General features: G+C 57.0%; 4 protein-coding genes across 11 annotated transcripts in view; 1 reads left to right on the forward strand and 3 right to left on the reverse strand.

The window, feature by feature from the left end:
• The window catches only part of HDGFL2 (HDGF like 2), a 25,609-nt gene extending 25,080 nt beyond the window's left edge, over positions 1-529 (forward strand). For 3 of the 5 annotated variants that reach the window (XM_084795929.1, XM_084795927.1, XM_084795925.1), the window contains exon 16: positions 275-529. In XM_084795929.1, coding sequence (XP_084652055.1) covers positions 275-377 — 103 coding nt within the window. In that variant the 3' untranslated portion in view covers positions 378-529. The remainder of the gene's footprint in view (positions 1-274) is intronic. The other 2 variants (XM_084795926.1, XM_084795928.1) reach the window with 2 other exon arrangements.
• PLIN4 (perilipin 4) lies at positions 511-10,350 on the reverse strand. 3 transcript variants are annotated; one of them, XM_084795909.1, is made up of 9 exons: positions 10,206-10,340; positions 10,050-10,117; positions 9,832-9,964; positions 9,061-9,122; positions 3,726-7,728; positions 3,256-3,369; positions 2,950-3,137; positions 2,224-2,310; positions 511-2,142 (listed from the first exon to the last, which is right to left on the reverse strand). In XM_084795909.1, exons 2-9 carry the CDS (start codon positions 10,098-10,100, stop codon positions 1,819-1,821), a joined length of 4,962 nt encoding a protein of 1,653 aa, XP_084652035.1. In that variant the 5' UTR covers positions 10,101-10,117; positions 10,206-10,340; the 3' UTR covers positions 511-1,818. The 3 variants fall into 3 exon arrangements, with proteins under 3 accessions (XP_084652035.1, XP_084652034.1, XP_084652033.1); XM_084795908.1 differs by having other exon boundaries at positions 511-2,310; positions 10,245-10,350; XM_084795907.1 differs by having other exon boundaries at positions 511-2,310.
• Positions 10,351-12,075: 1,725 nt separating this feature from the next.
• PLIN5 (perilipin 5) lies at positions 12,076-20,323 on the reverse strand. 2 transcript variants are annotated; one of them, XM_084795933.1, is made up of 9 exons: positions 20,250-20,323; positions 19,823-19,938; positions 19,565-19,625; positions 19,189-19,384; positions 18,359-18,441; positions 17,936-18,116; positions 15,495-15,694; positions 13,314-13,427; positions 12,076-13,030 (listed from the first exon to the last, which is right to left on the reverse strand). In XM_084795933.1, exons 1-9 carry the CDS (start codon positions 20,292-20,294, stop codon positions 12,527-12,529), a joined length of 1,500 nt encoding a protein of 499 aa, XP_084652059.1. In that variant the 5' UTR covers positions 20,295-20,323; the 3' UTR covers positions 12,076-12,526. The 2 variants fall into 2 exon arrangements, with proteins under 2 accessions (XP_084652059.1, XP_084652060.1); XM_084795934.1 differs by having other exon boundaries at positions 19,823-19,998; positions 20,250-20,293.
• A 1,459-nt stretch (positions 20,324-21,782) lies between these two features.
• LRG1 (leucine rich alpha-2-glycoprotein 1) lies at positions 21,783-24,063 on the reverse strand. Its single transcript, XM_084795943.1, has 2 exons — positions 23,920-24,063; positions 21,783-23,034 (listed from the first exon to the last, which is right to left on the reverse strand). Exons 1-2 carry the CDS (start codon positions 23,943-23,945, stop codon positions 22,023-22,025), a joined length of 1,038 nt encoding a protein of 345 aa, XP_084652069.1. The 5' UTR covers positions 23,946-24,063; the 3' UTR covers positions 21,783-22,022.
• Between the last annotated feature and the right edge of the window lie 475 nt (positions 24,064-24,538).

Here is a 24,538-nt window from a genome sequence, read left to right on the forward strand (position 1 = left end):
ATCATGGCCCACATCAGGCCACCCCCAGACTTGCAGTTGCTGGTGCTCTGAGAAGGAGCTTCCTGCTGACTATCCAGGGGTGGCTGCCTCTGGTAGCCACCTTGAGCACTGGCCACCAGACTGAGCTGCAGTTGGACTGGGGAGGGTCAGGAAGGCCACACAAAGCACAGGTGCCTTCAACGAGGGCATCATTTTCTTGGCTGCCCATCCACCCAGTGGCCCCGTGGGAGCACCACACAACTGCATCTTGACCAACCTTCACTCTGCTCCCCAGCAGCCCACAGGACAGCTCGGACCCCACCAGGCCTGGAAGTGAGCGCCAGGAGCATGAGAGGATGCGGCTGGCCTCCGAGTCTGCCGATGATGAGGACAGCTGAGCTCCAGCCATTGTGGCCATGGTGCCATGTCCGTCCCCAGCCTCCCAGGGAAGTGCTGCGCTGTTTGTATTTGTGGCCTGGGCCTTTCTGCCTAGTTCTGTGATTTCAATTGACATGAAATGGCTATAAAGAGTTTTGTAATGAAAAAGAAACAGCTTTTATTGGTTTGGTGTCCTGATATGAAACACAGCTGGGATAAGGCCAGGGCACTGTGTCTGACATAGGGCTGAAGTGCTTGGCCACTTTGAGCAGAGCAGCATGGGAGGCCAGGCCTGGTGCAGGGCATACATCACACGCCCAGCCGGCAGAGCTCATCCTGCAGTGCGTGGCCTGATGACCAGCATGAGTGGAACAGACACTAAGGACAGGCCAGCAGGAGAGTCTCATCCTCAGCTGTGCAAGGACTGCAGATGGAGCCAGCGTGGTACCTCTGGGGCAGCTTAGCATTTGGCTGGAGTGTTACAGTGCACCATCCCAGCCTGCTCTCTCTGTGTGCCTTTGAGGACAGGCTTCCTACTCTGCTATGTTCCCTGTGGCCTCAGTTGGGTACATGCCTCCCAGTGTAGCCACCAAGAACTGGGCATGATGTAGCTAGACTCATGTGCTGAGGGGCTTAGCTGCAGGCCCTGGGCCATGTCATGCCCTAATGCTGACATGGCAGAGAGGCAGGGAAGGCTCTGGAAGGCTCTTTGCCGTCTCCATCATAACATTCCTAGGCCACAGCTGGCCTAGGCCTGGAGCTCAAGGACATTATCTTGAAGAGTGCAGATGAAGGGGAGCTGGAAGGTTGGGGTTGTTAGCACTGCCCGAGCAGGAAAGGCTAGGCTGTTGGCGAGGGTGCCCCAGCGTCTTGTGTGTGTGCATGGAACAAGGGAGGGGGGCCATCACCGGTCCCTTTCTCCACCCAGTACAGCCTGCAACCTTCGGCAGGCCGTGTGCGCCTGGGATGTTCCTGGGTGGCATTGCATGTGTCTACTCCCTACTAGGTGTCAGAAGAGGCCGTGGGACCTTACCCCAGGGCGGGCTGTGCGTTCTAGTACAGTCTAGTGCTCGGAAACAAGGTTCTGAATTGCCTAGTCATTAGCTAAGATCTGTGGCTGCACTGCCCAGAGTGCGGGCTGGGGTGCAGTGGCACCATCCTTAGCAGACAGCTATGGGTACTGAAGGGAGGGTCAGGGCCCCACGGATGGAAAGCTGGCCAGTGGGGACAGATGGCTGGAGGACCTGCGAGGTTTGTCCGTGCTCGTCCTTCACTCCGGCTGTGTGGCCACTGTCTGAACAGACTTCACAGCTGGTTCAGAAGAGGGCCCATCAAGTCATGGAAATCGCAGGGACAATGGCTGGTTCTGAGTTCACTTTCTGAAGACCTGCTTAATCCAGAGCTTTGGGGAAGTGGTCACAGCAGGGCCCTGGGCACCACACCCACCCAACCCTAAGGGGCCTACAGCTGGCCACAAGGTAGCAAGGCAAAGGGTCCCACCAGCCAGCTGAGTGGGGGGCTCTGCTGCAGCCTGTCCAGCAGCATCTCTAGTCCCTGCCATGCCTGGACAACCCCAGCACCACTCTGGGCCAGTTCCTCTGTCTGCAGCTCGCCGGTGCCTGCTGAGGACACGAGGCCATACAGCTTGCAGAGGCTGTGCCGTGCCCGCCCTGCCTGCTGCTGCACCTCTGGCAGGCCCTGCAGGCTGGCTGCCAGGCCACTGTAAGCTGAATGGAGCTGCTGGGCAAGGGTGCACAGCCTGTCGTGAGCCACAGAAGCCTGCATCTGCAGAAGAGGAGAAAGGTGGTAAGCAGGGGTGGACCATGTGCCAGGAGCACTGGGAAGGGGGGCCCACGCCACACGCACCTCATGGGCACCAGCATCCTCCACCATGGTGCGCATGCTCTGGTCACAGCACAGCTGCCCATCTGGAGCCTCCATGGCCATGTCCATCTGGAAGAAGAACCGCGGGAGAAAGGTGGTGACCACAGTAGGGGTGGGGACACTCCGCTATGCCTAGATCTTGAATCTAAACCTCCTCCATATGTGGTGCGGCCAAAACACAAATTCCCCATGGGGGCATCTAAAAGGCCAGATGGTGGTCCCTCTGTGTCCACTCATCTCCTACCCCACTGCTGCCCTCTGCATATCCACACAGACTCCTTTCTGTCCCTGCCCACTCACCCCAGGGATCGGCTGCCTTACACCCCACCATGCCTCTGCCTGTCTTTTCCATATTCCCTCACTGTCCACTTAGGAGACAGAGGGCTTTGTGACCAGGGAGGGGGTGGGCAGATGACAGGGATGCCACCAAGCACTCGGAATGTCAGGCATCTCTGTCTATGATGCCCAGCATAACCCTGAAGATGGGACATTGGGCAAACACACCCCCACCCCCACCCCCCGCTAAAGCCCCATCACTCTTACCACCTTTCCTTTAGGGTCACAGATGCTAGCCACACACCCAGCTCCCTAGATAAGGTTTGTGCATCCATGCCTCAGTTTCCTGTGCATGCAGGTGGCTTAGCCCATTAGACACTTGGCTGGTGACCAGTTGGAGGTGTCCAGGGTGGGGACCAGAGATGTTCTTACCACCTGAAAGGCCTCCTGGAGCTGGGCCAGCACAGCCCTGGCTTGAAACTGGTTGTGCTGTATGTGGCTCAGGGCATGTTCAAAAGACCGCTGGCGGAAGCTGGGAGCCAGGTCACCCAGGCGGACGAAGTAGCTTTTCCCGTCAGCAGAGACCACCCGGGGCCCTGACTCTGAGGCCGCCAGCTGAGCTGCAAGAAGGCAGTGAGACTCAGTCTGAGAGGTGCCTAGGGCATCCACAGGGGGGGATAGGGGTCACACCAAAGCCCAGGCCCAGGGGACTTGTTACAGGGAGGGGCATGCACTCACCTTGTTCCTCAGCTGTCATGGGCTGGAAGATGTCCCCCAGCCCCTCCAACTCGTCACGAAGTACAGCAAAGCCTGTGGCAGCCAGCTGACCACGCTCCTCCAGAGACCTGGTAGCTGCATGGACAGATGAAGCCACACCAGATACAAGGCATTTGGTGGCAGGTATGGGTTCTGTGACAAGTCCCAGGTCATGTGTGTCTGAGAGGCTGCTGATCTCAAAGGACAGGGACTCTGCTGAAGTCAGGGTAGCCTGTTCCACCCCTTGGTTGGTGGCTCTGTGACTGCTAGGCTCATGAACCATGGTAGGCTGAGAGCCAGAGAGCGAACTTGGGACAGTGTGAACACCTGTGTAGCTGCCTGAGACAGCATGGTAGCCTGTGTGTCTCTGCTGGGGTCCACACCTTTATGAATGATACCTTTAGCCATGTTCATGGCCCCAGTGACCCCAGCACAGACGGTATTGTTCCTACCTGTCAGCACGCTCTTACTGGTGTCTAGGCCTGTCTGCGCAGTCCCTCTGGCCATGTCCATGACACCTGAGAGACCGGCCAATATTGTAGTCTTGGTGCCTGTGATGGCTGCTTTTGAAGTGTCCAGGCCCCCATGGGCAGCCGCTTTGGCCACAGTCATTGCTTCTGCAACTCCAGCGCATACAGTGTCCTTTGTGCCCATCAGCACACTCTTGCTCGTGTCCAGGCCTCCCTGGATGGTGCCCTTGGCCACATTCATAGCCCCTGTGAGTCCTGTGGTCACTGTGTCCTTGGTGCCCAAGAGCACAGCCTTGGTGGTGTCCAATCCTCCCTGGGCAGCCCCTTTGGCCACGTTAATGGCTCCTGTGGCCCCAGCACAAACAGTGTCTTTTGTGCCCATCAGCACACTCTTGCTCGTGTCCAGGCCTCCCTGGATGGTGCCCTTGGCCACATTTACTGCACCAGTCACTCCAGCGCATACAGTGTCTTTTGTGCCCATCAGCACACTCTTGCTGGTGTCCAGGCCTGTCTGCACTGTCCCCTTAGCCACATTCACGGCCCCTGTGAGTCCTGTGGTCACTGTGTCCTTGGTGCCCAAGAGCACAGCCTTGGTGGTGTCCAATCCTCCCTGGGCAGCCCCTTTGGCCACGTTAATGGCTCCTGTGGCCCCAGCACAAACAGTGTCTTTCGTGCCCATCAGCACACTCTTGCTCGTGTCCAGGCCTCCCTGGATGGTGCCCTTGGCCACATTCATAGCCCCTGTGAGTCCTGTGGTCACTGTGTCCTTGGTGCCCATAAGCACAGCCTTAGTGGTGTCCACTCCTCCCTGGGCAGTGTTTTTGGCCACGTTAATGGCTCCAGTGGCCCCAGCACAAACAGTGTCTTTCGTCCCCATCAGCACACTCTTGCTGGTGTCCAGGCCTCCCTGGATGGTGCCCTTGGCCACATTTACTGCACCAGTCACTCCAGCGCATACAGTGTCTTTCGTGCCTGTCAGCACACTCTGGCTGGTGTCCAGGCCTGTCTGCACTGTCCCCTTGGCCACATTCATGGCCCCTGTGAGTCCTGTGGTCACTGTGTCCTTGGTGCCCAAGAGCACAGCCTTGGTGGTGTCCAATCCTCCCTGGGCAGCCCCTTTGGCCACGTTAATGGCTCCAGTGGCCCCAGCACAAACAGTGTCTTTTGTGCCCATCAGCACACTCTTGCTCGTGTCCAGGCCTCCCTGGATGGTGCCCTTGGCCACATTCACGGCCCCTGTGAGTCCTGTGGTCACTGTGTCCTTGGTGCCCAAGAGCACAGCCTTAGTAGTGTCCAGTCCTCCCTGGGCAGCGTTTTTGGCCACGTTAATGGCTCCAGTGGCCCCAGCACAAACAGTGTCTTTTGTGCCCATCAGCACACTCTTGCTGGTGTCCAGGCCTCCCTGGATGGTGCCCTTGGCCACATTTACTGCACCAGTCACTCCAGCGCATACAGTGTCTTTTGTGCCCATCAGCACACTCTTGCTGGTGTCCAGGCCTGTCTGCACTGTCCCCTTAGCCACATTCACGGCCCCTGTGAGTCCTGTGGTCACTGTGTCCTTGGTGCCCATAAGCACAGACTTGGTGGTGTCCAGGCCTCCCTGGACAGTCCCTTTGGCCACATTCACAGCCCCTGTGAGTCCTGTGGTCACTGTGTCCTTGGTGCCCATGACCACAGACTTGGTGGTGTCCAGGCCTCCCTGGACAGTCCCTTTTGCCACATTCATAGCCCCTGTGAGTCCTGTGGTCACTGTGTCCTTGGTGCCCAAGAGCACAGCTTTGGTGGTGTCCAATCCTCCCTGGGCAGCCATTTTGGCCACGTTAATGGCTCCAGTGGCCCCAGCACAAACAGTGTCTTTCGTCCCCATCAGCACACTCTTGCTGGTGTCCAGGCCTCCCTGGATGGTGCCCTTGGCCACATTTACTGCACCAGTCACTCCAGCGCATACAGTGTCTTTCGTGCCTGTCAGCACACTCTGGCTGGTGTCCAGGCCTGTCTGCACTGTCCCCTTGGCCACATTCATGGCCCCTGTGAGTCCTGTGGTCACCGTGTCCTTGGTGCCCATAAGCACAGACTTGGTGGTGTCCAGGCCTCCCTGGGCAGCCCCTTTGGCTGCGTTAATGGCTCCTGTGGCCCCAGCACAAACAGTGTCTTTCGTGCCCATCAGCACACTCTTGCTCGTGTCCAGGCCTCCCTGGATGGTGCCCTTGGCCACATTCATAGCCCCTGTGAGTCCTGTGGTCACTGTGTCCTTGGTGCCCATAAGCACAGCCTTAGTGGTGTCCAGTCCTCCCTGGGCAGCGTTTTTGGCCACGTTAATGGCTCCAGTGGCCCCAGCACAAACAGTGTCTTTTGTGCCCATCAGCACACTCTTGCTGGTGTCCAGGCCTCCCTGGATGGTGCCCTTGGCCACATTTACTGCACCAGTCACTCCAGCGCATACAGTGTCTTTCGTGCCTGTCAGCACACTCTGGCTGGTGTCCAGGCCTGTCTGCACTGTCCCCTTGGCCACGTTCATGGCCCCTGTGAGTCCTGTGGTCACTGTGTCCTTGGTGCCCATAAGCACAGACTTGGTGGTGTCCAGGCCTCCCTGGACAGTCCCTTTTGCCACATTCACAGCCCCTGTGAGTCCTGTGGTCACTGTGTCCTTGGTGCCCATAAGCACAGACTTGGTGGTGTCCAGGCCTCCCTGGACAGTCCCTTTGGCCACATTCACAGCCCCTGTGAGTCCTGTGGTCACTGTGTCCTTGGTGCCCATAAGCACAGACTTGGTGGTGTCCAGGCCTCCCTGGACAGCCCCTTTGGCCACATTCACAGCCCCTGTGAGTCCTGTGGTCACTGTGTCCTTGGTGCCCATGACCACAGACTTGGTGGTGTCCAGGCCTCCCTGGACAGTCCCTTTTGCCACATTCACAGCCCCTGTGAGTCCTGTGGTCACTGTGTCCTTGGTGCCTAAGAGCACAGCCTTAGTGGTGTCCAGGCCTCCCTGGGCAGTGTTTTTGGCCACATTAATGGCTCCAGTGGCCCCGGCACAAACAGTGTCTTTCGTGCCCATCAGCACACTCTTGCTCGTGTCCAGGCCTGTCTGCACTGTCCCCTTAGCCACATTCACGGCCCCTGTGAGTCCTGTGGTCACTGTGTCCTTGGTGCCCAAGAGCACAGCCTTGGTGGTGTCCACTCCTCCCTGGGCAGCCATTTTGGCCACGTTAATGGCTCCAGTGGCCCCAGCACAAACAGTGTCTTTCGTCCCCATCAGCACACTCTTGCTCGTGTCCAGGCCTCCCTGGATGGTGCCCTTGGCCACATTTACTGCACCAGTCACTCCAGCGCATACAGTGTCTTTCGTGCCTGTCAGCACACTCTGGCTGGTGTCCAGGCCTGTCTGCACTGTCCCCTTGGCCACATTCATGGCCCCTGTGAGTCCTGTGGCCACCGTGTCCTTGGTGCCCAAGAGCACAGCCTTGGTGGTGTCCAATCCTCCCTGGGCAGCCCCTTTGGCCATGTTAATGGCTCCTGTGGCCCCAGCACAAACGGTGTCTTTTGTGCCCATCAGCACACTCTTGCTCGTGTCCAGGCCTGTCTGCACTGTCCCCTTGGCCACATTCACGGCCCCTGTGAGTCCTGTGGTCACCGTGTCCTTGGTGCCCATGACCACAGACTTGGTGGTGTCCAGGCCTGTCTGAAGTGTCCCTTTAGCCATGTTTGCAGCTCCCGTAAGTCCTGTCGTCACCGTGTCCCTTGTGTTTGTAAGGACAGTCTTTGAGGTGTCCAGACCTCCCTTGACAAGACCTTTGGCCATACCAACTGTTCCCATGACACCTCCAGACACTGCGTCCTTAGTGCCCACAAGGGCTGACTGGGTGGCACCCAGGCCACCCTGGACCATTCCTTTTGCAGCATCCATAATGCCAGCCACCCCAGAGGAGAAGGCATCTTTGCTGTTGGTTGCACTGAAGCGTCCCACGTTCTTGTCCCCATCTGTTGTCTAATGAGGGAGGCACAGGTCAGCACTTCACAAAAGTCCTTCTAAGGTGGACTATGCTGCCCACACCCTCTGCATTCAGGGTCCCAGGTCCCTTCACACCTACCCGAGCCAAACACCCTAGTGTCATCTAGCTACCAGTAATGTCTAGGGACCCAGGACATATCCCCCAAGACTCTGCACTCCATCCCACCAAAATGGCTCATTCTAGCTGGGCACGTGATCATCCCAGCACGAAGTTCAAGGGCTGCCTGGGCTATAGTGTGAGACCCTGTCTCAAACAACAAAAACCAAAGCTCACGTTGACAGAGACCCCCTTCAGTGTCCACTGGGCTATGGCACATCTCAAACCTTTGCCAAGGGTCCACAGGGTCAGAGGACTCTAGTTACTTGCTTGTTTGATACAGGGGCTCGTGTAGCCCAGAGTTCACTGTTGTAGCCAAGGAGAACTTGCTGGGATGACGAAGATGTGTTGCCACTAATCGGCTCCATCTAGATGGGTCAGCCCCAGGGGCCTGGGCACACCTGCAGCTCCTAGAGCTGCTCCAGGCTGCGTGCCTCAGTGTCTGGCCCATTGGCCTGAGTGCCCGCTGTGCTTTCTGCAGTGACCTGGGCTTGAACTCCCAGCTCTTCCTTGCACTTGTGTGATATAAGGCACATGTGGTGTCTCCCTTCCCACAAGCCTACAGCCTACCTAGAAAATAGACCCGCGCCTATGGGAGCTGGCGCTGTAGCTCAGGGGGGAGCTGCCTGTATAGTTTCCTGGGTTTCATCCCCAGCAGCCCATAAACCAGAGGCGCACACGCCTGTCAACCCTCTTCAGGGTCAGCCTCAGCTACATAACGAAGTACAGGCCAACCTGGATTACCTGAGACCCTGTTCCAGATTATAAACAAAGAAAGGCCTTCCTTCAAGGTCAGGAGGGTGAACGAAAGGTATTTTGTGGGTGCTTAATTGCTGCCAGCATAGAGGCACTAGCCCTGGCTGCCAGTGATATGATTTGATTTGAGTCTACAGGGTGTGGCCCCACCATTGCTGGCCCTCTGAGATTTCTGGTCTGGGTTGTGCTTGAAAGTGGGATCTTCTGCCTTGGTTTCTCTGCAGCTGCCATGTGGTGTTGTGGGGCACAGTTCCTGTGTCCTCAAGGGGCAGGCAGGGGAGGGCTAATGGTTAAATGCTGAGCACAGAGCCTCATAATGGGATTGCTGAGAGCTTGTGCCCATTTCCCAGATGTGAAGACTGAGTCCTGGGGTGGGAACCCCACCCCATAGGAGGAACTTGAATCTCCCAGACAACACCCAGGTTTCCTGTCCAGGGTCTTCCAACCCGCCTCACCTGTTCAGAAGGCCGAAGCAGCCCTGCGGTACCTCCTGCCATCTGCTGCGGGTCAGTGCTGGCTGCAGAGACAGAGCCAGGCAGGAGTAAGAGGCAGGCCTCCACCCAGAGCCTGTTGTTGTTGTGCAATGACCAGGCCTGGCCCTAAAGGACAGGAATGTCCCAGCCAGTCGCAGGCCAGGGACAGCAGGAGGTGGCATCCACAAGTGGGAGCCAGGCCCAGCCTCCCCTCCCCTCCCGTCCCCCCCCCTGCCAAGAGTGGCCCTGTGACTCAGGGCCCTGCAGCTGGCCTCTGGGAGGACTTTCTGTGCTGAACTCTGGGTGCTGGACACCCACCCTATACCCTTGGGACCCACAGATCCTGCAGTGGGCAAGTGGTGCCACCCTGCCCCTGCCCCTGCCCTGCCACAGCCACCAGCTGCCTGTCACACTTGTGTGGCCTTTTCAAGGCAGGTGGTAGCCTGCTCCAGGCACCTCAGCTGAGCTCCAGGACATCATGTGACCCCAGGGCAGCTGCTGACCGTCTCTGAGTATCTTTGATAAGCTCAGATGAGTGCAGCACCCAGCCTTGTATCCAGTGCAGAGAGCAGAGGGGCCATGGCAGGGTTTAAATGCCCTCTTCCCATGGCTGTATTGCTCAGTATCTGTGCCTTAGTTTCCCCATCTAATGAGATAACACAGACACAAGGTCACTAGGATTGCTGCAGTTCCTTGCTGGGCAGTCCCTGTGCCCAGCCACTCAGTCACCATCACCTCCCTTGTGCCACCTACCTGGAGATAGGGGAACAGTAGGCCCCGTGGGGTCTGTTGCTGGTTCTGCGTCCTTCGTGGAGCTGTGAGTGTGGGACACCAGGTTCCTGGCAGAGCTGAAGCCAGGCAGGGACCCAAAGAAACTGCTCAGGGTCTGTGTGAGGTGAATAGGGCAGCATGAGTACACACTGGAGCCACCTTCCCAGGGTCCCTAGTGGAGTGGGCCTCTGTTCTCTTACCTTGCCTTTGGATTTTGGGGGACCCCTGCTCCCATCTCCTGAAGTTGACATGATGGCAGCCTGCGGGGCTAGAATAGGGCAGAAAGTGCCACATGGTGGGGGACCCTCTTGTCCCACCCCCAGCCCGGGCTCCACAGGCATCCCCCCTTTACCCACCTGGAGGCGGCTGCCGCTGAGTGACGCAGCTGGACTCACCTGGATCGTACACAGTGCCTCAGAACAGAGCAGCTGCTGGCAGCAGCCCGGCTCCCAGTTCCCAGGCCTTATAGGGTCTGGGGAGGGTGCTGGCTCGGCCGGCCCAGGCAGGCGGCCAGAGAGCTGGGGAGGGGGGAGTGTCACATGCCTGCCTGCCTGGGCCAGTGTGGACCCGGCCCAGCACCTTTCCCCTGCTTCCCTGCCACAGGCCAAGCCGCCTCTGCTCATGGTGTCCGCCGCAGGCCAGTGACTCACGGGCCAGCTGTGCTCCCAAGGAGGCTGCCCACTGTCTGCCCCTACTTTTCTGATATGGGACACCTGACCAAGCACCACTCTTGGTCTCAGTTTCCCCCTCTGGACTCATCAGCTAGCTTCCTTGCTGCCTCCTCCCACTCCGTCCCTGACTGCCAGGCTCTGTCTACTCCAGTCACAGGGGGGAGCCTTTGCCCAGGCCGCACCCTACCCCTGCCGCTACACCTTCCTCTGGATTCCCACACAGCCGTACCTCTGTCGTGCTGTTTACACCCTGCACCCAGGACAGTGCCTGGCACACATCAGACACTTAGGAAACATCTGTCTAAATGCAGACAACTAAAAGTTCATGTGAGCTTGAAATGAGGTCATACGTGATCAGTAGTCACTCAACAGCACTACTTTAATCCGGTAGTCCCCCGGAGAAGAGTGTGTGTGTGTGTCCTGTAGAGATGCCTGTAATCCCAGCACTTGGGAGGCAGAGGCAGGCGGATTGACGTGAGTTCAAGGCCAGCCTAGCCTACAAATTGAGTCTAGGCCAACCAAGACTACACAGAGGAACCCTGTCTCGAAAAACTAAAAAATAAAAAGAACCCAACCTTGGTGGGCTTGGCCAAACCAGGGTGTGTTGGGGGTGCATCCTGGGCCTGAGGCCCCTGAACTCACGGTATGCCAAATGGGCTGTCGGTGGAGTGACTGAGCAAAGTGAGCACCACTCCCCCCTGAGCTCTGTCCTAGGCTTATACCCCTGGAACAGGGATCCCAGCTTCAATGATAGGGGCAATTAACTCTGGTGCTGAGCTAGGGGAAGAGGTTCCAGGCATGGGGTGCTGGTGCCGCCTGGTTTCCTTGGAAACTTGGTTGTGTTGGGTCATAGTCTGGAACAAAAGAGGGTGCCCCCAGCTATTGCTCCCAAGGGTGTCAGGGACAGGGGGAAGAGAGCATGGGGCAGGATCATTGCAACTGGCTCCCTCTTGTGCCGCCAGCTCCCACCTGCCCCCAACAATCTGCAGGGTTCCCTGGAGGAGGGTTGTGCCTGTTCCGAAATGCTCTTCGGAGCACTAGGGAGCTTTGGGGTTTCTAGATGTGCCCAGAAAGACCATCCAGTCCAGGCTCCAGAAAAGCCAGCAGCCGCCTGCCTTCACCATGCTAGACAGCACTTTCCCAACATCCCAGCAGCCAGACGGGTGGCCAAGAATGCGGTAAGAGGCCGGGAGGGCCCCATGGGACTCACCCTGGCTTTTGCCCTGTGTCAGTGTCCCAACAGCCCCTCCCCAATGCAGCTGTCTCCTGCAGGTCCAGTGAGGGGGGATAAGAGAAGCCACCCTGTGGCGTCCCCACCCCCTCCCCACCCTTCCCCTCTTAGGCTCCCAAGAGGTTTCAAGAGCTGGTGTATAATAGAGTAAGCATGGCTTCCACTCATGGGCACTGAGGAGGGCGAGGGTTAACCCAAGTTGCTCCATACAGCTTGGTAAGAAGTGTGCTCTCTCTGAACACTGGCTCAGAACTGTCCCCCACTTCCCTAAAGTCCCACTCTGAAACTTCCCCTGCCCCCAGACACCCAAGTTCCGAGACCCACTTCAGACCATACCAAACACATTTATTCTGGACCACAAACAGCAAAGCAATTGGGTCTCTGGCCCAGCAGGGCTGGCTGGACATCTCGGCGGTTTGCCAGCCAAAAACATTTGACTTGAGAAGGTCTGAGCGCCCAGGTGGATACTGTGGGCACCACGTCTTCCTCACCTTTTTCTTTTTCTTGCTTTCTTTTTTTTTTTTTTTAAATGGTCTTGATAAGGCTGCTCAAGCTGGCCTGAAACTCAGAATCCTCCTGCCTCAGCCTCTGCATTTCAACTTTGGGGGTGGGGACAGGATCATAGGTGAAGGAGAGTCTCCTCTGAGGGGCTGAAAGTGGCCTACTGGGGTCAACTTAGACCTCAAAGTCATCTTGTAGCAGGGAAGGAAGCAGAAGCCCTGGCCTAGGTAAGTGTTGGCATGTGACCACCAGGGGACAGTAGGGGCCCCAGTGGTCAGAAGTCCAGCTCTGGCATCAGTGTGTGCTTGACGCGAGGCTCGGCCTCTCCTGCCCCTGGATCTGCATGCTCAGCCTCCCAGGCCCTCTTCTGGGCCGGCCAGTCCATGTGTGCCCAGCGGGGGTCCGGGTCGCCCACCACCTCATCCACACAAGTGGCCAGGTCCACCAGGGGCTCCGACCGCTCCACCAGGATTGGTGCAAAGGGTCCTACAAGCCAGGGCAGTGGCAGAGCCCGCAGGACCAAGTCCAGTAGCTCATCCACAGAGGCATGTGCCCGGGCCACGCTGCCCCGGCCCTCAGCCAGAGCAGTGGGTGCCACGTCCCCAAGGCAGCGTGCATCAGCAAAGGCAGCCTGTAGGGCGTCAACGCTGCGCTGTACCTCAGCCACTTTGGCCTGGGCACCGGGTGGCAGGCCGCGTACACAGCCTGCGAGGGCATCCACTGCGCTCTGCAGCTCCAGGGTCAGGCTGCGAGACAGGGCCAGCGTCTCCAGCTCCACCTGCAAGGGCAGGCCTCAGTTTCCCCATGCCTGTAACAGGAGTCTTGGCCTGCCTCAGTTTCCCCATGAAATCTAAGTAAGGGCCTTGGCTTGCCTCAGTTTGCACTGTGAATGCAGTAATTTGACCTAAATTTCCCACATAGACACCTAACAGGATTGGCATGCCTCAGTTTCCCTCATGGACACCTGACCTGGTGACTGAGAGCACCATGGCCCGGCTTGCGGCACACCAGGTCCCTGTTCCAGGCCCAAGATGGGTCCTGTCTTCCCCATGGCTCCTTACCTGGCTGTGGCTGCACCCATTCTCCAGCCATGGGTTTGAGCCCCCCCACAGCTCCTGAGCCTTTGGGGGATGGGCAGTGGGGGTGAGGCTCACCCCACTCTGCATACAGTGGATCTGTGGGATGGGAACACAGGGAGTCAGGCTGGAGGGACGTTGTGAGCCTGTAGCAGGCCTCAGCAGCCTTTAACGAGCAGTCCGGATGCAGCCCTCCTGCCTGCCCCTTCTCCCATCTGCTCCCCTTGACACTCTGTCGTAGCCCTGTCCCATGGGTCCCTCATCCCTGTCCAGTGTGGAGTCCTCCCCTCATATCCCACCTGAAGGGAAAGACATATAGCATGCTAATCCATGCAATAGAATAGTATTCAGCCAGGAAAAGGGAGGAAACTAACAACTACTCCACTGCGTGTGGCCCTTGAAACAAGGCTCAGTGGGAGACAAGGCAGGACACACAGTGCAGATCAGGACAGCGCTCCAGCCTCACACCCAGAGACAGGGAGAGGGTGGGGAAGGGTGCTGGCCAGAGATGGAACTAGTATCGAACAGGTTTAGAGCCTCCATGTACAGGGATGATGGGAGGGGGGACAGCTATGCGGCTTCCTGAGTGCCGGGGTGACAGGCCTGCACAACCATGTGCCAGTGACGCACAGAGCGGGTGTTTGAAAACAAGGAGAAAGATAATGCAAGATCCCGTTGCTCCATACAGCTGGTAAAGCATGCAGCACAGAGAACTTTCTCAATCAGCATTTAGTAACCAGACTATGTACAAAGTGTACCCTGTCTGCTGCTGTGGGCAGGCAGTGGACAGGCCAGCCAGGCTTACAGTAGGTGCTCAATAGCTAGGTGTGAGGAGAGCTGGGGTATGGCTCAGTGCTGAGCACCTTCCCAGCATGTGTGAAGTCCCAGTCCCATCCTGGTACTGGGAATGGGGAGATCTGGAAGCTTCTGACACAAAGGAAACTAAAGGCCACCTGGGTGAAGGATGTGAAAAGGCTTAGGCCACACTGCAAACTGAACGGGCATAAAACACAGTGTATGTGTGCTGTGGAATACTATTCAGCCAGGAAAAGGAGGGAAACTCTTAACATCTGCTCCCATGTGAGTGCAAAAGCACACACTTTGGGGGGGGGGAGTCCTACTCCTAGAAGGTCCCAGACAAAAGCCCTGGGGCAGGGTAGAGCCTACTGTGAGGTAGTGGGGGCAGGGTGAGAGGGGACAGGTGAAGGAGGACAGAGAGCTGGCTCATGGGCACTCTCTGGTATCCCCTGTGGGGGAGGACCATCTGGGCCAGGTGAGGGCAGAACCATGTGTGTGCAGATGGGGTGGGTGTGGACGGATACAGGGAAGTGGGGGAGCAGAGGGCGGGGGAGAGAAGCAGGTGGACTGAGCAAGGGATTTAGCCACATGGTAGAAAAGCAGAAGAGGGAACCTCTCCCCCACAATGGCCTCAGCTGTGAAGGCTGAAGTGTGATCTGGGATCTAGGATGACACTTCCAGATGGGGACAGGGAATGGGGTCTCTTCTTCCCCTCTGTAGACTCAGATCCCTGAGAGCCCCGCCCTCACCCCAGGGAGAGCCCCGCCCATACATCCCAGGGAGAGCCCCGCCCACACCTCAGGGAGAGCCCTGCCCACACACCCAGGGAGAGCCCCGCCCTCACCCCAGGGAAAGCCCCGCCCATACATCCCAGGGAGAGCCCTGCCCACACACCCCAGGGAGAGCCCCGCCCATACATCCCAGGGAGAGCCCCGCCCACACCTCAGGGAGAGCCCTGCCCACACCCCCAGGGAGAGCCCCGCCCACACACCCCAGGGAGAGCCCCGCCCTCACCCCAGGGAGAGCCCCGCCCATACACCCCAGGGAGAGCCCCGCCCATACACCCCAGGGAGAGCCCCGCCCTCACCCCAGGGAGAGCCCTGCCCTCACCCCAGGGAGAGCCCCGCCCTCACCCCAGGGAGAGCCCTGCCCTCACCCCAGGGAGAGCCCTGCCCTCACCCCAGGGAGAGTCCTGCCCATACACACCCAGGCAGAGCCCCGCCCACACCCCCAGGGAGAGCCCCGCCCTCACCCCAGGGAGAGCCCGCCCACGCCCCAGGGAGAGCCCCGCCCATACACCCCAGGGAGAGCCCCGCCCTCACCCCCGGGAGACCCCAGCCTGATCAATGACAAGAACAAGTTATTCACCACTTCCAGGGTTTCCTGCAGCTGGGCCAGAGTGTCCTGGGTGCGGTGTTTGCTCTGCCTCAGTTTCCCCAAAGAGTGCTGATAGGCTAGATGGCGGAGGCGTGCGGACAGAGATCCCAGACGCACAAAGTAGCCCTGTTGCCGCCTCTGCTCCTCCACAGAGCCCACTTCTGGACCCTCGGCCTCAGCTGCCAGGGCCGCTAAGGACAAGGACACCAGGGGGTCGACATGGATGTGACCTGCACCTCTACTTCTATCCCTGTAGCGCCCAGATCCCCACTTGTATAACATCAACCCCTTCAACCTTCCCCAAACCCTATGACCTGTTATGTATTTTCGTTACTTTGTTTTGAGACATGTAGCCTCGAACTCACTGCATAGCTGAGGCTGACCTTGAACTTCTGAACATCTGGCCCCTACCTCTGAGTGCTGAGGGTGACAGGCATGTGGGGGTTTATGGGTTACTGGAGATAGGACCCAGGGCTTTGTGCATGCTAGGCAACCCTAGCACCTACACTCCACAGATGAGTAAGATTTATTTATTTATTATGTATACACTGTTCTGTCTTCATGTTCACCTGCAGGCCAGAAGAGGGCACCAGATCTCATTATAGATGGTTGTGAGCCACCATGTGGTTACCAGGACTTGAACTTAGGACCTTTGGAAGAGCAGCCAGTGCCCCTAACTGAGCCATCTCTCCAGCAACCCCACCTCCACACACACGTGTTTTAAAGCTGAACTATCTAACTGGGCATCGTGGCGCATGCCTTTAATCCCAGCACTCAGGAGACAGAGGCCGACATGAGTTCAAGGCCAGCTTGGTCTACAACAGTCTAGGGCAGTCAGGGCTACACAGAGAAGCCCTGTCTCATAAAACCTAAAAACAAAACAAATTTTAAAAAACTAAAATCACTTAGTATGCCAGAGGCAGACCTGACCCAGGATTCAGACCCAGCTCTGATTCTACCAAACAGCCTCTCAAAAATTAGATCATAAACTGGACGTGATGGCGCACACACCTTTAATCCCAGCACTCAGGAGGCAGAGGCAGGTGGATCGCTGTGAATTCAAGGACAGCCTGCTCTACAAAGTGAGTCTAGGACAGCCAAGGCTACACAGAGAAACCCTGTCTCGAAAAAAAAAACCAAAACATTAGATCATAGCCAGGCCAGGTGGTGCACATCTGTCATTCCGGCACTCAGGAAGCAGAGGCAGGAGGATGGCCTTGAGTTCAGGACCAGCCTGAGCTGAGTGAAACAGCGGCAACAAATTACATAAAATGAATCAACACATTCCCAAGTCTAACAGCAGTTTCTAGGGCCACCAGGTTGAGACTGGTTTGTCACACACAAGAGTTGGGATGTCTGACTTTGCAGGGCACAGAGTGGAGGGAGAGATCAGACCTGGGTTTGAGTGCCAGGTTTCCCTGTGCTGTGCTGTGCAGTGCTGTGCTGTGCAGTGCTGTGCAGTGCTGTGCTGTGCTGTGCTGTGCAGTGCTGCGCTATGTTATACTGTGCTGTGCTGTGCTGTGCTATGTTATACTGTGCTGTGCTGCGCTGTGCTGTGTTGTGCTGTGCAGTGCTGTGCTGTGCTGTGCAGTGCAGTGCTGTGCAGTGCTGTGCTGTGCTATGCAGTGCTGTGCTGTGCTGAGCTGTGCAGTGCAGTGCTGTGCTGTGCTGTGCTATGCAGTGCTGTGCTGTGTTGTGCTGTGTTGTGCTGTGCTGTGCTGTGCTGTGTTGTGCTGTGCTGTGCAGTGCTGTGTTGTGCTGTGCAGTGCTGTGTTGTGCTGTGCAGTGCTGTGCAGTGCTGTGCAGTGCAGTGCTGTGCTGTGCTGTGTTGTGCTGTGCAGTGCTGTGCTGTGCTGTGCAGTGCAGTGCAGTGCTGTGCTGTGCTGTGTTGTGCTGTGCAGTGCTGTGTTGTGCTATGTTGTGTTGTGCTGCGCTGTGCTGTGCTATGTTATGCTGTGCTGTGCAGTGCAGTGCAGTGCTGTGCTGTGTTGTGCTGTGCAGTGCTGTGTTGTGCAGTGCTGTGCTGTGCTGTGCAGTGCTGTGCTGTGCTGTGCTATGTTATGCTGTGCTGTGCTGTGCAGTGCTGTGCTGTGCTGTGTTGAGCTGTGCAGTGCTGTGTTGTGCTGTGCTGTGTTGTGCTGTGCAGTGCTGTGTTGTGCTGTGCTGTGCTATGCTGTGCAGTGCTGTGTTGTGCTGTGCTGTGCTGTGCTATGTTAAGCTGTGCTGTGCAGTGCTGTGCTGTGCTGTGTTGTGCTGTGTTGTGCTGTGCTGTGCTGTGCTGTGTTGTGCTGTGCTGTGCAGTGCTGTGTTGTGCTGTGCTGTGCTGTGCTGTGTTGTGCTGTGCTGTGCTGTGCAGTGCTGTGCTGTGCTGCCCTGCGCTGTGCTGCGCTGTGCAGCCTCGGGCAAACCTTAGCCAGATCTCTGATCAGTACCTAGCTCGTCCTCAGTCATGGGCAGGAAGTGGTCCACCAGCTCCTCTGACTTGCCCAGCACCATGTCCATGGCTTGGCTCATGGAACGCCTCAGCTCCCCACTCCAACGCCGGCCCCTCTGGGCCAGGTCCACCACGCCTGTGATGCTATTGGCCACTGCGTCCTTGGCTGAGGTCACCACCTACAGAAAGGGCATCACTGAACACTGTGGGCTTGTGGCTCCGTTTACACCTAACATAGTCCTTGGAGCAGAGATCCCCAAGACCTCTGGACCTCTTCTTGGTTCTGTGCCTCAGTTTCCCTTCATTAAATAGGTGGCCCTCAAGTCCTTCCCCTCCGGCTGGCCTGGGACCAACCTCCCACGCTCTCCCCCTCCCTCCCTCTTCACCCTGGGGCGCCCTGAGGCCAGGCCATCTCTAGTACCATGTCCGAAGGCTGCTGCAGGAAGGGCAGCTTTTCTTCCAACTTGTCCAGTCCCCTGCAGGCAAGATCATTCACCGTGGCCACTGAAGAGAAAGGGAGAGCGATGGCACATGTGACCAGCTAAGGCAGGAGGGACATGGCAGTGGAGGTGAGACCGCAGCGGACCTATGGCATTCCAGCTGGGCTCAGAGTCTTGGGAACAACAGAAAAGTTGAGGACCGGCAGGGACCCTCTTATTCAGTCACACAGGCAGCCAAGGGTCTCTCATCCCCTCGTTAGGTGGGAGCCCTGAGCTAGTGAACAAAGACAAGGAAGAAAGGGCAGAGGGGACAGAATTAGGGACCATGAGAGGGGAGCCAAGAAGGGACTTAGGAGCTGGGCGTGGTGGCGCACGCCTTTAATCCCAGCACTCAGGAGGCAGAGGCAGGTGGATCGCTGTGAGTTTGAGGCCAGCCTGGCCTACAAATGGAGTCCAAAGCTACGCAGAGAAACCTCGTCTCGAAAAACCAAATAAATAAATAAATAAATAAACAAACAAACAAATAAATAAAGGGGGAGGTTAGGGGCGGGATTTAGGCTCACTGCGTGTGGATTTGATTCCACCACCAAATAAACCATAAACCAGGTATGGTAGTACACGTCCATCAACCCAGCATTCAGGATGCTGAGGCAGGAGGATTGCTGAGCATTCCAGGCCAACCTGGGCCTCAGAGCAAAACCCTGACTCAGAAAAATGAAAACAAAAACAGAAAGAAGAGGGAAGAGGGTGCACCTGTGAATGGGACAGGGAGGGACACATGGTTGGGGTGGGGGTGGGGACTCCAACTCACACTGGGGCTGCAGGTGCTCCAGCAGCGGCTGTGCATGGTCCAGGGCGCAGGTGGTCACGCTACACACACAGTGCTCAGCGAGGCGACAGGCAGAGCCCAGCAGAGGGTGCCTGTCCTTGGCCGAGTTGTAAGCACCAGACACAGCTGTGCACGTGGCCCTGACCAGGGGTAAGGCCACCACTCGCTTCACCACGTTCTAAGGGGAAACAGTGACATCAGGGCGCAGCCACACCCCTTGTCCCTTCTCTGGGCCAGGTTGGGGGACAGAAAGCAGGTTGCCGGGACATTGGCTGCAACACACATCTCGCGCACAAAACAACAGGGCAAAGGTCAGATCCTCCCGATGAGAATGCTCTGTTGGGGACCAGCCCCTCACCTGCTGGCCCAGTTCCCCCAGGTTGGATCCAGGGTCCTGAGCTGTCTCATCATCCAGCAGCCTGAGGGCATAGGACACAAAGAGGGAGGGAACCCCTGAGAGTCAGTCCTGAGGGGTACCCTGGGGTGCACAGGCAAGGCATGCACAAAGCCCTACACACAGAAAATACATAATGAAAACTTTATGGCTTTGTGGGGGGGAGAGGCGTGGGTTCTGGGTCCTTGGGGGAACAAAGATAAGTTCAAATTTCATCATTACCTACTGTGTGGCCCTTTGCTGGTGTCTTCACCTCTCTGGTCCATTTCCACCAGGGACAGGACCTGCGCTCCAGCCCCACTTGCAGAGGTCGAGATAGCAGCCTCAGAATCAGGTCCCTTTGACCGGCAGAGAAGTTGAGGCTCAAGTTGCATGTGGAACTCCGAGGTCACCCTCAGCTGTCCAGAGTGACAGGGACGTTTACCTCAGGGCTCACATCGGCCCTGCGCGTCCTCACCATGGCGGTCCCACTGTCCTCTGCGCCTGGGCCCCTCCCAACTGGGTCCTGGACCCGGGCCCACTGGGCCAAGGGTCCTGCCACCTGCTGCGCCTATGGCTCCGCGCACGCGCGCGCACGCGTACCTGCCCGGTCACCGCCGCCGGGAAGGTTCCGCCCCCCGCCCCCCCCCCCCCCCCCCCGAGCCCTCACCTGGGTCCAGAGCTCAGACCTTGTAGGTGTCCCCTGCGCCCCCATCTGAGTCAGCCCGCGGCTCTTATAGCAGGTCTGGGGTGGGGCCTCTGTGTGCGGGCCAATGAGGCGCAGGGGGTGTGTCTGGGTCCCCCCACAAGGTGCCCTGGTTGCTATAGCGACCCGGGGACACTGGTGTCCAGGTCAAGTCACCATTGCTGACCTCGGAGTATGGCAGAGAACTTTCTTATTCTTATTCCCCTCCCGCCTCCCCCCCCCCATGTTTGTTTTGTTTTGAATCAGTCTCACTCTAGCTCAGGCTTGACCGGAACTCACTCTGTAGCCCAGGATAGGCTCCAACTAACTACATAGCGAAAGATGACCTTGAACTCACCACCCAGTGGCTAAGAATGACCCAGTGTGCTGGGCTAGCTCTACCCCCTGAGACCCACCCCAGGCCAGCTTCCTGTATTATTATTATTATTATTATTATTATTATTATTATTATTATTATTATTATTATTATTATTAGTTGTTTTAAATAATAATAATAATAATAATAATAATAATAATTGGCTTATTATTATTGGTTTATTATTATTATTAATTATTATTACTACTATTACATTTATATGTCCTGGGTTTTTGTCTACATGTCCATCTGTCTGTCTGTCCACCACAGGTGCCTGGTACCTGCAAAGGCCAGAGAGGTTGACAGACCCCCTGTCACTGGAGTAACACGTAGCTGCTGTAGCCGTGAGCCAGCATGTCCATGCTGGGACTCTAAACTCAGCCCAAGCTCTTCACCACTGAGCCATCTCTCCATCCGGCTGGACTTTTTTTTCCCCAGACAGTGTTTCTCTGTGTAGCCTTGGCTGATCTGGACTTGGTTTGTAGACCAGGCTGGCCTCGAACTCACAGTGATCCACCTGCCTCTGCCTCCTGAGTGTTAGAATTAAAGGCCTGCACCACCATGCCCAGCTCTTTTTTTTTTTTTTAAAGATTTATTTCTTTATTTATTAGGTATACAGCGTTGTGCCTGCATGTATACCAGTGAGCCAGAAGAGGGCGCCAGATCTCATAGACGGCCGTGAGCCACGATGTGGTTGCTGGGAATTGAACTCAGGACCTTTAGAAGAACAGCCAGTGCTCTTCACCGCTGAGTCATCTCTCCAGCTCCGTGTCCTTATGTCTTAAAACAGCCAGAGCCGGGGATGATGGCACACACCTGTAATCCCAGCACTCAGGAGGCAGAGACAGGCGGATCACTGTGAGTTCGAGGCCAGCCTGGTCTACAAAGTGAGTCCAGGACAGTCAAGATAACACAGAGAAACCCTGTCTCCGGGAAAAAAAAAAAAAAGGCAGAGGACGGGCAAGATGGCTCCCAGGTGAAGGAGCTTTCTTCCAAGCCTGTGGCCTTGAGTTCAAATCCCAGCAGCAACGTTATGGACAGAGGGAACCCACTGTTGCAAGTTTTCTCTGACCTCCACAGACTGGCTATGGCGCATGTGTACAAAATAAATAAATGCAAGAAAGGGGACTGCGCAAACGCTGAGCTATTCAGTCAGCCTAGGAGCTATTTTATTAACTGCTTTGGTGACCCTGAGTCAAAGCCAGTTAAACACTGGGTGCAAAGTGGGGGTGGGGAGGGACCCGATTGGAAGTCAGGGAACAGCATTCCTGGCAGAGCGAGTGGGGGGAAAAGCAGAGCTGGGGCTCTGCGAGCTGAGACGTCAGCAAATTAGCTTAGCGGTGAGCGAGGTGTCCCCGACCCGCACCCCCAAGTCGCCAACCTTACAGGGACCCCACCACTTCCAGCAGCCGCTGTCCTCTCACGGCCTCCGGTCCTGCACAGAGCGTGTCCTCCTGCGAGAACATCTTGTGTTTGTTGGCGTTCAGCCAGCGATACAAGTCCACCAGGTTCTTGTCGCAGATCCAGGGGTTGTGGGAGACATCGAAGCCATCGTGCATGTCGTGGGCTGGCCTCCCCAGGGACCCCCACAGGCCTGGGGGCGTGCTGGACAGAGAGTTGTTGGACAGATCCAACATGTCCAGCTGTTTTAGGCCCCGGAAGGCGCCGGACGCCATCTCAGTCAGCTGGTTGTCATTAAGGAACAGGATCCTCAGAAATGGTTGGGGCGCAAGCAGGTCATTCCCCAGCCTCCGCAGCCGGTTCCCTTCCAGGTGCAGGCGCTGTAGCCGTCTTGGGCCCCGCAGGAACCCCGCGGGCAGCATCTCCAGCAGGTTTTCCCCAAGGTCGAGGGTGTGCAGGGAGCTGAGGCTGGAGAGCAGCTCATCCGGCAGCAAGCGCAGCCGATTCCCAGCCAGGTCCAGGTGACCTAGGGCGTCCAAGCCCTGCAGCCACTGCTCGCTCGCCGCCTGCAGCTGGTTCTCCCTCAGGACCAGGGTGTGCAGAGCAGCGGAGGCGTTGAACAGCCCGGGGGGTAGGCTGCTGAGCTTGTTGCGGGTAAGATCTAGGACCTCCAGCCTAGGCACGGACGCCAGCAGCCCGGGGAGCAGCGCCTGCAGGCGATTGCTGGAGAGGTGCAGCTCCCGCAGACCAGGATACCCTTGGAGGGCGGAGGGCGGCAGCTGCGTCAGGTTAGAGAATTCCACCGACAGATGCACAGTGTCGTTCGGGAGGGGACCCGGGAACTCAGAGGGACCTTGGCAGGAGACCGTGCTGCCCTGAGCTGACTGCAGTATCAGGCATTCCTTGAGGCCAGACACACTGCCCTCAGCTGAAGTCCCCACGAGGACCAGGAGGAGCAAGGTCCTGGGAAGGCGGGTGTTGAGGTTCTGGGGGCTGAAGTCAGTAAAATTGTGAAAATTGTGTCCCCTTCCTCCCACCCCCATGGCCATCACCCCGGACTGCACCACCAAGTTCTTCCTCACCAGGACTGGGCAATATAGTCCTCACGGATTGTTGACTGGCTCTATTTTTGTCCCCTTACCTGGGTGAGTGGCAGAGCCAGTGAACTCCTATACATCCTGCAAAACCTTAGTCACACTATACCCTGGTTTTTGTTCTCACCTGCTGCCTCCTTCCTGTCAGCTTCCAGAAGCAGTCCCTGTTCCACAGCACACCTTCCTTCTATGACAGCTAAGTTCCTGGGTCTGGCCTTGGTACACACTTCCCCCCCCCCCGCCAGTTTAACAGGTTACCAGTTATTAATTATTCTTCCTCCAAGTATCTAGTTACTTCTAATCTGGTTTGTGTCCTGGGTCTATTCCTATCTCCCTAGTTACGTGTTTGGAAGGGAGAGTCAGTGGACTCCTGTTCATTCTGCAAAACCCCAGCCACAATGCCTTCTCAGGAAGGAGGAAGCTTCACCCGCTGAGCTCCTCCTTTCTCTGTCCAGTTCTGGTTTGGGTTGTGTGGTCACCACTGGGTACTCAGGGAGAACTAAGGGTTCAGGTGGACACAGATCCCTCTGCAGGTATGTCTGGTCCCCACCACAACCCTCCTAGGGCTGGGGCTTCCTTATGGCCGTGGATGTGACCATGGCCTCCGCACCCTCTCTCATCCCTGTTCCAGGGGCCTCTGTCCGTCTGTCTGGGAGTAAGCCTGTTTGTATAGCCCGCATGCCTGAATCTGTCCCTCGCAAACTTGGTCGGTCAGGGGCAGTGTCCCCATGGCTGTGCTTGGCCTGGTGCTAGTCTGCTCAGCACGGGCCGCGTGGAGACTTACCTCCCTGGTTGCCACCAAGAGGCCATGGCTGCTCCTCTTTTCCCTCTATGTGAGATCTGTGGCCAGAGGAAGGTGGCTTTATACAGGCCCCCACCCTAACTCTGGGGCAATGCAGGAAGAGCCTGGGGAACAGGTCAACATTGCTACATCCCTTCCTGGCAGTGGCTGACCCTTTTCGCCTGCCCTTTCCCCGCCTTTCTCCAGCCTTTACTTCCTGGTCTGGGGACACGGTTCCACCCAGCAACTTTTTTAAAATTTAATTTAATTTTATTATTTATTTATTTATTTATTTGGTTTTTGGAAACAGGGTCTCTCTGTGTAGCCTTGGCTGTCTTGGACTCTCTTTGTAGACCAGGCTGGCCTCGAACTCACAACGATCCACCTGCCTCTGCCTCCTGAGTGCTAGAATTAAAGGCGTGTGCCACCACGCCTGGCTTATTAATTTATTCTTGTTACATCTCAATGGTTATCCCATCCCTTGTATCCTGCCATTCCTCCCTCCCTCCCATTTCCCCCTTACTCCCCTCCCCTATAACTGTGACCGAGGGGGACCTCCTCCCCCTGTATATGCTCATAGGGTATCAAGTCTCTTCTTGGTAGCCAACCAGCAACTTTTGGG

This window comes from Acomys minous, assembly GCF_964271855.1.
Source record: "Acomys minous genome assembly, chromosome: 9".
NCBI classification, from domain to species: Eukaryota; Metazoa; Chordata; class Mammalia; order Rodentia; family Muridae; genus Acomys; species Acomys minous.